The 17,378-nt window shown below is 36.1% G+C and overlaps 1 protein-coding gene across 2 annotated transcripts; it reads right to left on the reverse strand.

Annotated features, from left to right (window-relative positions):
- Window positions 1–97: 97 nt before the first annotated feature.
- Window positions 98–17,136, reverse strand: LOC138305936 (alpha-ketoglutarate-dependent dioxygenase alkB homolog 3-like). Of its 2 annotated transcripts, none has more exons than XM_069246247.1 (7): window positions 16,892–17,136; window positions 11,116–11,150; window positions 10,447–10,494; window positions 5,407–5,599; window positions 4,903–5,106; window positions 2,950–3,048; window positions 98–1,711 (listed from the first exon to the last, which is right to left on the reverse strand). In XM_069246247.1, the coding sequence occupies exons 1-7, from the start codon at window positions 17,057–17,059 to the stop codon at window positions 1,691–1,693; spliced, it is 768 nt and encodes a 255-aa protein (XP_069102348.1). In that variant the 5' UTR covers window positions 17,060–17,136; the 3' UTR covers window positions 98–1,690. The 2 variants fall into 2 exon arrangements, with proteins under 2 accessions (XP_069102348.1, XP_069102340.1); XM_069246239.1 differs by having other exon boundaries at window positions 98–1,716.
- Window positions 17,137–17,378: the final 242 nt, after the last annotated feature.

Below are 17,378 nucleotides of genomic sequence, written 5' to 3' on the forward strand. Positions count from 1 at the left end.
ACCAATTATGAACTGAATCCCTTTGTTCTATAGAATGATTTCAAGAAATTCGCTACATTTAACCCATTGGGGCCTGCCCCTCGGGCCCCTGGGGGACCAGACCCACCATTTATACAAAATTGGTTCGCCTTCATCCAAGGAAGCTTCAGACCAAATTAGAACCGAATTCCTTTATTCCTACAGAAGATGGATTTTTCAGACCCACCATTTATACAAGATTGGTTCCCCTTCATCCAAGGAAGCTTCGGACCAAATTTGATCAAAATCCATTAAGCCATTCATGACTAGTAGGGATTTTTGTGAAAAGTAAACGGACGACAGACACTGGATGCCGCACGTTCAGCCAGGTGAGTTAAAAATAACACTGTATACACCAATGTTGACTATATATTGTTTATATTTATTAAGGAAGCATATTTATTACACATGAAACAAAACACCAGTTACCAGCACCGAGTTAAGAGTTAACAGAACAATATCACTGGTACATTGCAATGAATTCCTTGTGGACATACATCCCTAGACACACTATAACATTCTTACCATTACAGATGTGACGTTTCTTCTATACACATCAAGTTTTTAAATTCTAGACTGCATCTTTAAATTTATGATATTTCTGCAACATTTCAACGCTTAATTCAACCTTATATTGGTAATTTATATTCCAGAAACACAACCATGGGTTAATATGATTTTACATTAAATCTTAAATAATAGGAATGCCATGTTAAAATATCAATGTGTATTGATGTTATTCATCTTGACTAAAAGGTTTATATATATAGTTGGAGGTGTTCATGAAACCCTAACTAAAAGTATTTCAATGGATGCAGTGTAGTTTGGTTAGCTGTAATGTAAATCATAAGTCAGCATGGATCAGGACAGGGAAATCGTATGTACAGTACATGCATGATGATATTAATAATATCTGTTGCTAGACTTCAATTTAACACAACAAAAACAATATATCCATTGCACTTTTTTATAAACATTCTTATATCAGAAGATAAAAATTTATTGAAATACTGTAAAAAATAAATTCATATGTTCTTTAAAGATGCTCCACCGCTGACAATTGGTATTTTTTCACTATAAAAAACAGGAGCAGACGATTTAGTATTTTTCTCCAGTTACAAAAGTTACTTACTTTACACCATTCCCACCATTGAAAAGTTTGAGCTTATAATTTTACTACAAGTTAAAAATATGAAAAATAATTAATTGCATCCCGAAAAAATTCCGTGACACTATATCCTATATGGAATGAAGTACTGATTGCGCATACACCAAAAGCGAAATAAATCATTTTATATTATTTTTTGTGTTAATTAGGCATATATATACACGATTAAACACCAATTATTGTTCAAATGGTTAACACCATTTATGCTCTGTCGGCGGTGGAGCATCTTTAAATATTTCTGTTTTCTTTTTTAATACATGAATTGTGTAAAGCTGACTACAACAGTCTCAGGATTTCATTTCTAAGTGTATGCATAATACAGTATTATAAACATGCTTATATTAGAAAGGAAACCTCTGCATCAGTTAAATATGGTCGTACATTAATAAGGTAACATTTTTACTGAAGTCACAATATCAGCAGATCACAGATGGCTGAAGGATTTAGCAGTTTCTTTATTCGGGAAAAATCACTCGAAAAGTTAAGTTGATTCTAGGATCTCTGTCATGGTATTCTCGTGGTATCCTATGCTGAAACAGACCGTAAAGAAAACATGCTAATCAGGATAAACTCACTAAAGTAATGTTCAATCATTTAATAAATACATAAATGTATGTGTTGATACATATACTGGTGTCAATAATTAATGTTATATTACAGAGGAATGTGTTAATAATTGTACTGGTGTCAATAATCACTGTATTTTCCAGAGTATAATTTGCAACTATTTTTCCCTGAAAATCAGAAGTGCGACATATGCACCAGTGCGACTTATCCATGAACGACAACAAAAACCTGACAATGTTTTTGCATTATTACGTCATGGTTCTGTAATGTTATATTACAGAGGAATATTCCCTACCTTATCTACACTATAGTTGTTCATACAGAAATGTTGTTATTAGGTTATTACCTTATCTGTGTGGTGAACATTTTCTACAGTACTCCACAAATTTTTTTGTGATATCATTTTATAGTGCTATCTCACTGAAGTATACATACAGTGACACCCAATAGGCTAATGCAGAGACAATTTACTGTTACTTTGGTAACAGAGCTTACCTGTTATTATGGAAACACTCAAACATAGCTCACCCGTTTCTATAGAGATAGATCTTACCTATTACTATAGAGACAGAACTTACCAGTTATTATGAGTACACAGCTTACCTATTACTATGACTCAGCTTACCCGATACTATGACAACATAGCAAACCCGATACTATGACTACAAAGCTTACCTATTACTATGACTCAGCTTACCCGATACTATGACAACATAGCTACCCGTTACTATGACTACAAAGCTTACCTATAACTATGGCTACAAAGCTTACCTGTTACTATGACTACACAGCTTACCTATTACTATGACTACACAGCTTACCTGTTACCATGACTACACAGCTTACCTGTTACTATCACAACATAGCTTACCCGTTACTATGACTACAAAGCTTACCTGTTAGTATGACTACACAACTTACCTGTTACTATGACTACACAGCTTACCTGTTACTATGACTACACAATTTACCTGTTACTATGACTACACAGCTTACTTGTTACTATGACTACAAAGCTTTACTATGATTATAACTACACAGCTTACCTGTTACTATGACTACAAATCTTACCTGTTACTGTGACTACACAGCTTACTTGTTACTATGACTACGCAGCTTAACTGTTACTATGACAACACACCTTACCTGTTACTATGACTACAAAGCTTACCTGTTACTATGACTACAAAGCTTACCTGCCAGTCCTCCTGAACACAGCCTTCCATGATCAGTAGAGAGCCGTGAGTAAGGGGGATCATCACATGTTCACTGTGTTCGTAATCTTGCCCAGATTCCTGAGGTTTAAAAAACAGTTATTTGTAAAATATTATTAACATTTCTTTTACAAAAACATTTTAATTAAAACTACTTTTCAGCTCATGGCACTGGGGGCTTTTACTGTAAATTCAGTGTAGCAGGGAACAGCATATGTTGAGAAATTCTTACATATTTCCATGAAAACAAATAACACCAAACAGCCAAGCTAAATCACATCCAGGCATGGATGGATTTCCTTCCTTTTACATCCGTATTTATCAAATTAGTATGTATACCACAATAACAAACATCAAGGTTTTGAGTTGGGTGAGAGATAGTCTACTAGAATAGCTCTGACAACTTTCTATATCCACAGTTATAGTTAATCAGTTATTCAGTAACAACCACTAAATATAACGAGATGTTTGATATATCAAATACTTCCAACTCTTCTACTTAGATTTAGGAATACATCAGAAGATTTTACATTCTCCAACTATTCACTGATTTGTCACTATTTCTAGTTGAGAGAGATTAATAGAATCTTACATGGGTCTGTTAATTTATAAGTGGAACCCGAGTGGAAGATTTTGGCCGGTCAACCTGAGGCTTGGTGATGGTTGGTGGCCAATATCTTTCACGAGGTTTGAGATATCCCTGTCCACTTGATAGAACCATGTTTGATTCTTTTTCTCCCACACTTTCATGAAACATTATGAAATGCAGTTTTTAGAAACATTTCCAAAGTGCTGCCATCATAGGAACGTCGCAGTGTGTCTAAATTAATGATGCCACCGACAATAGACACCATATGTATTGATGACGTCACCTCATTGTCTAGCGCGTGTGAGCTGTCTTTTTTCCCTACCCTCGTAAAAGAGTTATTTTTTCCCTAGCAACCGCGGGATAATCCTGTCAAGTATGGGAGAATTCCCTGTCAACACCTTGGGTATGACAGATTGTGCATGCTAACCTGAAGCTGTTAAAAAAATTACGTAACTTCATGATTTTGTACAGTGTGACCGTGGGATGCATTGTCAATAACGTCATCAATATTGATCTGCAGTCTGAGTCAACGGACCATGTTCATGTTGCAGTGAAAAGGTATTTTTAAAGGGACAATTCAGTGAGGCTAGTTCTGCTACAAAATCATGAAGCAAAATATGGCATAAACATATTGTTCTACAAACCTTATGAAACATATAACATATAATATTGACAAATTCCACGTCATTGTGAAGTATTTTAGTTGATACCGTTAAAATTCCAAATGGTATAGCAAAACAATTAATAATATGTACGCTGTACCAATACTAGATCCAATGTCATGTACATTAAACAAATGAAACGCATAACCACTGAGGAGTTGATAAAATGAGTTTTTAGGAAGACAGTTTAGCTAGTAAGGTACACTACTATAAGAATGATTTGAGTAGTTCTAGACAAAAGTTTCATTAATCCAAGAGCAAGTGCCAGGGTTTAGCATACAAGACGTATACGTCCAACCACAATATGTAATGGCAGACAGCGAGCGAGTTGAACATTTCATACATTTTACCACCATGGTTGGCATATTATAGTGAAACCAACTCAATTTACTTCCATTAGAGTTGGTTTGTTTCCAATATTTGTGCAAATTTAAATGTTATCTTAAACCGATTTGTCCCTTTAAGGCTATCATCTTATATTTTTCTCTTGTTTATGGGAAAAAATAAGCATTCCCGACCAATGAGGGTGCAACATTGAAATAACAACCCAATGTGCAATTCATAAATGTCAAACCTTCAGCAAGCCTCAGTTTGCGCGGTCATAAATTACCCCTTGGGTTGTGATTTAGTTGTCACACCATCTAGGTAGGGAAAGATTCTCTTATTGTACATATAAAGACTTACAGGTTTTTTTCGTAACTCAAAGTTGCGTGAGTCACCAAATGAGAGAGAGGCTATTGTTGGCTGGGGTCCAAGTGAGCGCTCATCGTCTGAGTGCCAGGCCACATGTTCATGTCCATCACGATAAAGATTTGTGAGTACAGAGTTAAACTGGAGGCCTAACACAGAGTCAAGTCGGCCTCTCAACATCAGTAAAGTGGGGTCCCACTGAAAATATACATTAACATATTGCTTATATGCTTGTATTTTATGTACATATATATATACATACATGTTGTCTTGTACCACCTGCAATTCATAATACCACACATATAATGTTACTTATATATAATTCCATATTTTGCAATTCAGTTAAAAGTTAAAATTTTGAATGCATTAGCAACTGATGAAAAAAATACTGAACGATACAATACACCAGACTTTTATATGTAAAGGACAAGGAGAAAGCAGAAAAGATACATTTAAAAACTATTACACAGGTGTAAAGGACAGCAGTGAGATAAGTACCTCTACACTGGCCGGGTGTGTGACCCCCGAGTAGGAATACGCTAGATCTCCATACCACGTCGTCAGTCGAGGTTGGAGGTAGGATACACCGTTCTTTACATCAGATTGTTGTCGCCATGGTAAATCGTGGAACAAACGTTTATACAATTCATCAGCTTCTTGTGGCCCAATAAACTCCGGGAAATACCTTAACCTATGGAATGGAAAAAACTCAAAATATTAAGTTGTTATCAAAATTCAATACGCCGATTCCGGGATACAACATTCAGTCAGTTTAGTCATGTGACTTTCATCACCACGTGACTTAATTTAGGGCACATTTGAAACAAAATGGCGGCATATGTAATGATTGAACACGGGTGGAAAATTACATATCATGATAAAACAATTAACATTAATTATCGGAACATAGTGTATTAAATTTAATCTAAATATGCACGAAAATTGAATTTAGACACTTCATAAGGAAATGACATGTAAATTACGGCATCAAATGGAGCTGTCGCCTAGCAGTTGGAAATCAGCGGTATCTGACGTCTCACTCACAAATATTTCATAACTTACCTTGGTGCATTTTCCCAAAAAACAATAACAAATAAGAAACACAAAACATAACAGTTTTTCTTAGTTTCGTTATCGAGCAAGTATTACCGACTATGACCTTTACCCGGACATTGGTATTCTCTGCCTATAAGTGTCACCGCCATGACGGAAAAATGTGCCCTAAATTTTTCGCGGTCACATGACCAAATCAACAATTTCTACCTCCCACCCAGAAGAGTTCCTTGTATCCCGGAATCGGCGTATTACAGCCAATGCTACCACAGTGTTGCTGATCCATCTTTTAAGAATAAGCAGATGTTTTAATTCATATATCATCAAGTTAGATTTGTAAAAATTATCATCTTTTTTCTTCCTTCCTACTCCTCCCAGATCTACCCCTCAAGCTCCCCTTCCACACCCCACACACCCCTCTTTTTTTTCTTTTTGTCTCTCTGTCTTTTTCCTCTCTATACTCTAATATTCACCCAAAGAAATGTAATTAAAGGAGTAAGAAAATAAAAATTGTCACAAGGACAATTTGACGGGCTTTTCACCTAAAAGGTATTCCGGTCAAGGTCATTTATATTAACAAACTTGACAGCCATTTATTTCAGCATCCTGCAGGCCTAATATAAGATCTTTAGGCCTTCCAGAACTTCAGAAGAAGTCATTTGGATATTTTAGATTTTTGGCCCCTGTGACCTTGAATATAGGTCAAGGTCAATCATATTGAAAAACTTGATAGGCATTTATGTCAGCATGCTACATGCCTAATATTAGGTGTCTGGGCCTTCTAGAATTTCAAAAGAAGATTTTTAATGATTTTGTCAAAAAATTGCACTTTTGAACTTTGACCTTTATTTACAACCAAAAGTTCACGTATAACAGAAATGTGGTCTGTAAGTTAATTGTTTCACTTTCAATTCTACATAACATATCCAAAAATCAAAGAAATTGGCTGTGTGGTAAACGAGCTACAGCTGTCTCAATGAGCTGTATTTTCACTGGATCATTTTCATAGCTCTAAAATCACAAGCACTCTGTGACCTGGGATGAAGGTCAAGGTCGTATATTTTTTCAAACCTGATAGTCAACTACCTTAGCATACTTCATGCACAATATCAAGCCTCTATACAATGTAGAACTTGAAGAGAAGATGTATTCATGATTTTCACCGAAAATGGCGAATTTGCGATATGAGTCAATGATCAACCGGAAGTTGACATTGTAGAGAAAAATGTACAATTACAAAGTTTCTCAGTATGCTATTCTACATAACATATTAAAAATTCAAAGGATTTATCTCAGTGTTTAACGAATTATGGCTGTCTAGATTAAACGGGAAATGACGTCATTGCGGCCATATTTGAATTTGAATCAACATCATATTAACAAGAATTGTTCACGGTGATAAGTGGAAGATCTTGTGTGAGTTTGGGCTTGATTTGACAGGTGGAGTCAGAGGAGATGTTTAAAATATAATTGTCGAAACTTGCAAAAAATTCTTAGTTAAATATTAATTACGTAATAAAACATTAATTAGTGGACCAATTTTAAATTTGGAGACATTAAAACCTTCAGAATGACATACTGCATCGATGTAATGCAAAAATATGGGAAAAAATGAAAACTAAAAAAAATCTAAAATTAGTCACTTTTGGTAAACTTTGACCTCTAGCGAGCTTTTTAACGATACATATTTTGTGGAAATATTTAATGGGTAAAAGTAAGATATGTTCATTGCCTACAATAAAATACCTTCAGACTTGAAATAGCTTTTATACTTTTTGAGTTATAGCAGTTTTTGTGTTTTTAGGTTTTACGTCATGGCGGCCATTTTGGATTTTTTGACCTACTTAATTTTGTTCATGGAATACCTTCAGATACATGATTTTTATATGCTGAAATAATTTTTATCCTATGTCTTACCATTTGTCCGAGAGAGTATTCACAAATCAGGAAGAAGAATAATAAAAAGAACTAGAAATTGTCACCGGGACAATTTGACGGGCTTTTCACCTAAAAGCTACTCCGTTCAAGGTCATTCATAACACACTTGGTAGCGCTTAGTTTCAACGTACCAAAAGTCCAGTACCAGGTCTTCGGCCTTTCATAACTTTACAATAAGTCATTTGAAGATTTAAGGATTGTTAGCCCGAGTGCCCTTTTATATAGGTCAAGGTCAATCGCATTAACAAACTTGATAGGCATTTATGTCAGCATGCTTCATGCTTAAAATTAGGTCTCTAGGCCTTCTAGAAATCGAGAAGAAGATTTTTTAATGATTTAGTCGAAAAATTGCATTTTTGAACTTTGTCCCTTATTTCCAACCTGAAGTTGGCGTTTTACAGAAAAGTGGTAGTTAAATTGTTTCATTTTTAATTCTACATAACATATCCAAAAATAAAAGAAATTGGCTCTGTGGTTAATTAGCTACGGCTATCTCAATGAGCTGTATTTTCACTTGATCATTTTCATAGCTTTAAAATTACAAGTACTCTGTGACCTTGGATGAAGGTCAAGGTCGTTTATTTTTTCAAAATTGATAATCAACTACCAAAGCATACTTCATGGACAATATCAAGCCTCTATGCCATGTTGAACTTGACAAGAAGATGTATTTGTGATTTTCACTGAAAACGGCGAATTTACATTATGAGTCAATGATAGACCGGAAGTTGACATTTTAGAGAAAAAAGTACTATTACAAAGTTTCCCCATATACTTTTCTATATAATATATAAAAAAAATCAAAGAAATTGGCTCAGTGGTTAACTAGTTATGGCTGTCAAGGTTAAACACAAAGTGACGTCATTGCCGCCATATTCGAATTTGAATCAGCACCATATTAACAAGAATTGTTCACGATGATAAGTGGAAGATCTTGTGTGAGTTTGGGCTTGATTGGACTGGTGGAATCAGAGGAGATGTTTAAAATATAATTGTCGAAATTTGCAAAAAATCATAGATAATATTAATTACATCATAAAAAATTAATTAGTAGACCAATTTTAAGTTTGAACACATCAGAATCTACTAAATGGCATACTGCATCAATGCAATGCAAAAGGTTGGAAAAAATGAATAATTAAGAAAAAAATCTAAAAATAGTCACTTTTGGTAAATTTTGACCTCTAGTGAGCTTTTTAATGATACATATTTTGTGGAAACATGTAATGGGTTAAAGTTAGATATGTTCATTCCCTACAATGAAATACTTTCAGATTTGAAACAGCTTTCATACCTTTTGAGTTATAGCAGTTTTTGTGTTTTTAGGTTTTACGTCATGGCGGCCATTTTGGAATTTTTGACCTACTTGATTTTGTTCATGGAACCCCTTCAGATACATGGTTTAAACATACTGAAATCATTTTATTCCTATGTCTTACCGTTTGACCGATAGAGCGTTCACAAAAACAGGAAGAGGAATAATAATAATAAGAATAAGAAACTTAACGAAAACAATAGGTCTTTTCAAAAATAGTGAAAAGCCCTAATAAGAAACTTAACGAAAACAATAGGTCTTTTCACAAATGGTGAAAACCCCTAATGATAATTTTACTTTATAAATTATATATAATTACCTCTCACTACTGGAAGAGGAAAGCAATAGGTTAGGTGAGGCACCCTCGTCAGCCAATATATACATTGTCTGGAATCTAACTGTAGTTGAGTGGTAAAATTGTGTGTCCATGCATGTGTTTGTAAATACCGGTATTCATGTGCTTCTTAAAACAGAGTTTAAGTAGTCAAGAAAAGGCGATTTAAGTCAGGACATTTCATATTTATACAAACCTTTTTAAATGATAGTTAGTTCCATTATAGTCCAAAAATTAACATTTGTTTACCATGAACTCTATCTCAGACCATCTGAAACTTTACAGCTTAAAATATTTCAACTAAAAATAGGCCTGAGATTACAAATGCAGTTTTATGAAGTGTCAAGTTTTCTTGCTTTTACTTATTTTTTCTTCTGTTTGAACCCTGCAGTTTTACAACATGCCTTTTGAATTTAAATACGTATAAAAGTTGCGAGTTGAATGGATCCCCTCCTGTGTGAGGGCAACTTATTGTATCATTTCCCTCTTATGAGTAATAAAAATCTTTTTTTTTCCTAAAAAAAAAAATCAATAACAGAAGAGGTTTTCTGTAGAATTGTTGAACTGGGTAAAAAACCGTTTGTGTTAGTTTATAGTTATTGACAGTAGACCATGGCACAATATTCCTAAATATGGTCAGATATTACAGAATATTTCAATTATTAAAGTCAGTAATTGTAAAAGTCAAGCTTCAATTTATAATTCTTATTTGATAATGAATATGTATTTTTGTGTAAGACACAAAAAGCGAATATTGGCTGAGAAAATATTGATGTTTCTTTCTGTGAAAACAAACATCATAACATCATGCAGGGAATATTAAAACAGTTGAACATACTTGATGAATTAAAATGTCAATCATTGCAAGCAAACTTAACAAATATGAAGTATATTTTACCTGGACACTCCAGAAGGCTCCGTGCTGATATCATACACACCTGGTTTTCTGTAAATAGTGAAATCTTATTACTGTGTAAAATCTAACACCATGGAGATGGTCAATGTTCTATCCACACTACAAACATGGATCAGAATCAAATATCAAAATGTGGTTTCTCCTTTTTAGATTACCGATTTTAGGTGAAAATGTTATGTAATTTTATTATATAGATGGCTTAACATTAATGTACATGTACAAGTAGGAGAATTTCAGATTGCATTTTGGCCAAGAGCCACCTTTTCAAAAACACAGCTCATACATGTATTTTAAGACACTTAACATGTATAATTTTTATCCTGCAGCATTCGATCATCAAAAATTAACATATTTTAGCCAACAATGTTACTAATATGTCCATTTTTCAAACAATGTTTTGCCTCGAAATAGGTCAGTTGTTCAGCACATGTACGTTTTGTCGTACATGTTGAAATTCTAAATTACATCTGTTTTCTATCAGTGCCGAATAAGCAAAAATATATGTGATACATGAATGTATTCCGACAACACCAATGCTGGATACAGGATAAAACACTCTATTCACCATTTTATGGTACCCACAATGTATAGGGGCATCAAAAGTAGGTTTCAGAAATTGGACTGGGGTGGGTACATGGTAAATGTACTTACATAATTACTGTTTCTGTTGGCTTCTTTTTTAGCTCCTGGGTGAAATAAAAAATTAACATTTTTTATCAAAATATAATGAGCCGCAAAGAGTGGCATTACCTACTGCGCCACCCAGTTGGATAAAAACCCAAATACATCAAGGTCAAAGTAACAATTATTCAAGTATAACTTTAGATGTATGCTAGTATTGTAAAACTGAAAAAATAACAGCTGGTAACAAAAACAAACTGTAATTTGGTATTTTTGTCTGAGTTTCCATGGTAACAGAAAAAATTCTAAGAACTGAAAGTCCGCAACAGCAAAAGGCACATCTATATAAGGCACTTGTCTGATATATACATAAAGTTTCATGGAGCTGCGCTAAACGTTTTTTGAGTTATAGCCCGGAAACAAAAAGAAACAGTAATTTGGTATTTTTGACTAAGTTTCCATGGTAACAGCAAAAAAACCTAACATGGAAGGTCTGTAATAGCAAAAGGCACAAGTAGGGCACTTGTCTAATATTTTCAGAAAATTTCATGGAGCTGCGTTTAACACTTTTGGAGTTCGGAAAGAAATTAAAGGAACAGTAATTTGACATTTTTGACCAAGTGTTTGCATGCATGGTAACAGAAAATATTGAAAAAAATTGAAAGTCCACAATATCAAAAGGCACAACTAGGGTATCTGTCTGATGTATACAGAACTTTAACGGAGCTGCGTTGAACGGTTTTGGAGTTATAGCCTGGAAAAGGATCTCAGACGGACTGAGCCCAAAACAATATCACTAGCAAATGCATTTTGCGTGGGATAAATCACACTATGCCTATAGCTATATAATAGTAAATACATGTGTGTTTTCACAGAATTCTGCATTTGTTCATCCTATATACTCCAGGGGCGTCCTTTGGTGACATGTTCTTGATACATGAACAATGTTCTCTGGTGATATTTTCGTGCAAATGCAATGAACATGAAACGAGAACACTGTTCTCGGCACAAAATATCACACTATCTCCAAAGCGGGAGCAAGAAGAACAAACATGGCAGCAAAGCAATGGTTAGCCTTTAGCTTCAATTGGACTTTCTTGTCTGTGGCTGTGAAATGTGATTATAAGATTCAACAAGAGGCCCAGAGGGCCTGTATCGCTCACCTGTTTTTTTTTTGGTTTTTTGTAATTATCACAAAGACTCTTACAATTAGAAAAATTAGTAAAATTGACTCCAAAATTTGTTCAATTTTGAAACACAACCATATAATGATGCTAAAGATACCATACAAATATGCTATCCAATACAAAGGTTCAAAGAGGAAGTAATTTATATGGAAGTAGTAGCCTAATTGACCTTTTTGGCCCAACGTCTAAGGCCCCAGGGAGTCAGCCCTATACTTTGCCATACCGTTTAATTTTAAATCCCCATCCTATAAGGATGTTACTATTGCATTATGAGTGCTCTTCCATGCTGAGTTGCAGAGAAGAAGTCGTTCATATGATAACAGCAAAAATTGCTCCCTTTCGACCCCGCCCTTCAGCCACCAGGGGGATCAGTTCCATCATTTGTACAATTTTGAATTCCCACCCTATAAGGATGCTACCATTGCATTATGAGTGCTCTCCCATGATTAGTTGCAGAGAAGAAGTCGTTTAAATGGAAATAGCCAAATTAATCCCATTTGACCCCGCCCTTCAGCCCACGGGAGGGTAAGTCCTATCATTTGTACAATTTTGAATCCTCACCCTATAAGGATGCTACCATTGCATTATGAGTGCTCTCCCATGCTTAGTTGCAGAGAAGAAGTCGTTTAAATGGAAATAGCAAAATTAATCCCATTTGACCCCGCCCCTCAGCCCACGGGGGATCAGCCCCATCATTTGCACAATTTTGAATCCCCACCTTATAAGGATGCCACCATTGCATTATGGGTGCTATATTTATATATCACATGCTTAGTGCAGAGAAGAAGTCAATTATATGGAAATAGCCAAATTGACCCTTTTTGACCTCGCCCCTCAGGCCCCTAGGGGGTCAGCCCCATCATTTGTACAATTTTGAATCCCCACCCTATAACAATGCTACCATTTCATTATGAGTGCTATCCCATGCTTAGTTTCAGAGAAGAAGTCGTTTCTATGGAAAAGCTAAATTGACCCCTTTTGACCCCGCCCCTCAGGCCCCCAGAGGGTCAGCCCCATCATTTGTACAATTTTGAATACCCACCCTATAAAGATGCTACAATTGCATTATGGATGCTATTCCATGCTTAGTTTCAGAGAAGAAGTCGTTTATATGGAAATAGCCAAATTGACCCCTTTTGACCCCGCCCCTCAGGCCCCCAGGGGGTCAGCCCCATCATTTGTACAATTTTGAATCCCCACCCTATAAAGATGCTACAATTGCATTATGGATGCTATTCCATGCTTAGTTTCAGAGAAGAAGTCGTTTATATAGAAATAGCCAAATTGACCCCTTTTGACCCCGCCCCTCATGCCCCCAGGGGTCAGCCCCATCGTTTGTACAATTTTGAATCCCCACCCTATAAGGATGCTACCATTTCATTATGGATGCTATTCCATGCTTAGTTTCAGAGAAGAAGTCGTTTAAATGGAAATAGCCAAATTGACCCTTTTTGACCTCGCCCCTCAGGCCCCTAGGGGGTCAGCCCCATCATTTGTACAATTTTGAATCCCCACCCTATAGCAATGCTACCATTTCATTATGAGTGCTATCCCATGCTTAGTTTCATAGAAGAAGTCGTTTCTATGGAAAAGCTAAATTGACCCCTTTTGACCCCGCCCCTCAGGCCCCCAGAGGGTCAGCCCCATCATTTGTACAATTTTGAATACCCACCCTATAAAGATGCTACAATTTCATTATGGATGCTATTCCATGCTTAGTTTCAGAGAAGAAGTCGTTTAAATGGAAATAGCCAAATTGACCCCTTTTGACCCCGCCCCTCAGGCCCCCAGGGGGTCAGCCGCATCATTTGTACAATTTTGAATCATCACCCTATAAGGATGCTACCATTGCATTTTGGGTGCTATCCCATGCTTAGTTTCAGAGAAGAAGTCGTTTAAATGAAAATAGCCAAATTGACCCCTTTTGGCCCCGCCCCTCAGGCCACGGGGGATCAGCCCCATCATTTGCACAATTTTGAATCCCCACCTTATAAGGATGCCACCATTGCATTATGGGTGCTATATTTATATATCACATGCTTAGTTGCAGAGAAGAAGTCAATTATATGGAAATAGCCAAATTGACCCTTTTTGACCTCGCCCCTCAGGCCCCTAGGGGGTCAGCCCCACCATTTGTACAATTTTGAATCCCCACCCTATAACAATGCTACCATTTCATTATGAGTGCTATCCCATGCTTAGTTTCAGAGAAGAAGTCGATTCTATGGAAAAGCTAAATTGACCCCTTTTGACCCCGCCCCTCAGGCCCCCAGGGGGTCAGCCCCATCATTTGTACAATTTTGAATCCCCACCCTATAACAATGCTGCCATTTCATTATGAGTGCTATCCCATGCTTAGTTTCAGAGAAGAAGTCGTTTCTATGGAAAAGCTAAATTGACCCTTTGACCCCGCCCCTCAGGCTCCTGGGGGGGCAGCCCATCATTTGTCATTTGTTTATTACAATTTGATCCCACCTATAAGCCATTTCATTATGAGTGCTATCCATGCTTAGTTTCAGAGAAGAAGTCGTTTCTATGGAAAAGCTAAATTGACCCCTTTTGACCCCGCCCCTCAGGCTCCTGGGGGGCAGCCCCATCATTTGTACAATTTTGAATACCCACCCTATAAAGATGCTACAATTGCATTATGGATGTTATTCCATGCTTAGTTTCAGAGAAGAAGTCGTTTATATGGAAATAGCCAAATTGACCCCTTTTGACCCCGTCCCTCAAGCCCCCAGGGGTCAGCCCCATCATTTGTACAGTTTTGAATCCCCACCCTATAAGGTTGCTACCATTTCATTATGGATGCTATTCCATGCTTAGTTTCAGAGAAGAAGTCGTTTAAATGGAAATAGCCAAATTGACCCCTTTTGACCCCGCCCCTAAGGCCCCCAGGGGGTCAACCGCATCATTTGTACAATTTTGAATCATCACCCTATAAGGATGCTACCATTGCATTTTGGGTGCTATCCCATGCTTAGTTTCAGAGAAGAAGTCGTTTAAATGAAAATAGCCAAATTGACCCCTTTTGGCCCCGCCCCTCAGGCTCCTGGGGGGGGTCAGCCCCATCACTTGTACAATTTTCAGTTAGTAGCCCATAAGCATGCTACCAGTCAAATTTTGTTGAAATCCGACCAGCGGCAGGGATCAATCTAGCTCTGATTTATTATCGTTTATGGGTAAATTTCCCCTCAAGGAATGAATTCCCCACTGGCCTAAAATTCCCCTGAAGATTTAAAAATTCCTCATTTGAAGCTAAAAAATGACCGTTTTTGTAACACTATTTCCCTTGTGACTTACTTTTCATTAATTTTAAAGACTTTCGTTTGCAAATTTCTTCATATTTATCATACAGCTACTGCATATTTAAGGATTAACTTGAATAGATTTTTTATGTTATGGAGATATAACACAAAAATCTGAGTGTACTCTAAATAAACCGCGAAGCGGTTTATGATGAGAGTACACTCAGATTTTTGTGTTATATCTCCATAACATAAAAAATCTATTCAAATTAATTCTTATAATTCAATTTACTAAAGATAATCTCTTCAACATTTAAAATTCATTTTGGGACTCTTTTGTCTATGAAATTATTACGCCGTCATCTCAGCCAATCAGAAGCGACGTTACAAACGGCGACGCCATTTTTTCCTTTATGGGCTGATAAAGTAAATTTAAAATGAAAATGCTCGTAACAAGCAACATTGAATTATTTGATTATAAACTCAAATTTTTCATTATTGAGCTTAAAATCTTGCTTTGCTAAATCTAAAAAAAAAATTGGTTGTTTTACAGTACTTTTTCATCTGAACCAAAACAAGAAGATTCAAATTCCCCTATATTTCGCAAAACTTTTCCCCTATTTTGAAAAAGGGTAGTTTCCTCAAAAACCTGGATTGATCCCTGAGCGGTGATGGAGAAGAAGTCGATTGTTGAGGGACGGACAGACGGACAGACGGACGGACGCCGGATGCCGGATGCCATGGTATGGCATAAGCTCACCTTGGTCCTAGGTGAGCAAAAAACTGATGAAATTGTGAATTTATATCATTTTTAGTAATAATGGGTCGTAAAATACTATGAAGTTTTATTTTTGACAAATTTCCAATGATCTCTTCATATTGTTGTATATGTTATCATACAAGTTACACGCTGTACATATTAAAAAATGGAAAAAAACGCTTGCACAAGTGTCACTTATATATTATGCATAAAATATATTGACTGATCAGATCGCATTAAATAAGTGAAAATTATTTTCTTGAATCTAAATGATTTTTTAAACAATTAATGTTCAATATAAAAGGTTTGGATTTTTTTCATGATTGTTATAAAAGTGTTGTCTCCAATTCGGTGTCATCTTCAATGTCAAGAAGATACAACTATTCAGTTTTTCATATACAATACTTCAGTACACATTACATAATTGTTTCCTTATTATCATTCTCACTGTTACCATTCTTCACCTCCTCTTTCTCATCAACCATACATACAAAATACTATCTACATCATCAACATTTCATACATCTTAAAGTCATTATCACATCTTCAACCACATTCATTCACTGTCTCAGTACTCAATACAATTTATAGGACTAACGTAAACAACTTACTTCTTCGGGTTCTTCAAAAACAAATTTCCTCTCTGTGGGTTGGTCTACTGTTTTTCCGGTCCAGGCTGGACTTACACTAGCTTTCGGCTTATTTCGATCTGATTTAACATTTGTTGGGGCTGCCCAACCTCCTTGAACTCGATTTCTTCTTTTTCGCTCAGGATTCATTCTAATTTGTTGATTTTCAGCCACCGGATGTAACCAAGGGCGCCGCCATTAAGCAGATCTATGGGGAAAATATGTCTCGAACTTTGTCTCACAATCCAAAGAAAAGACCAAATGCATTCCGAAGGTATATAATATTTTATAAGACGTTTCGTCCAAGTGGACACAGATACAAGACGTTTCGTCCCAACATAGTATACATTTCGTCCTCTATAATGAGACGCTATGATCTCCAGATATTTATGAATAGAACAAAATATATAGACAAGGTCGTACGTATGTATGTTTCTTTTATGTACGGTGGCTGGGGGCGGACATGAAA

Source organism: Argopecten irradians, chromosome 1, assembly GCF_041381155.1.
Source record: "Argopecten irradians isolate NY chromosome 1, Ai_NY, whole genome shotgun sequence".
NCBI classification, from domain to species: domain Eukaryota; kingdom Metazoa; phylum Mollusca; class Bivalvia; order Pectinida; family Pectinidae; genus Argopecten; species Argopecten irradians.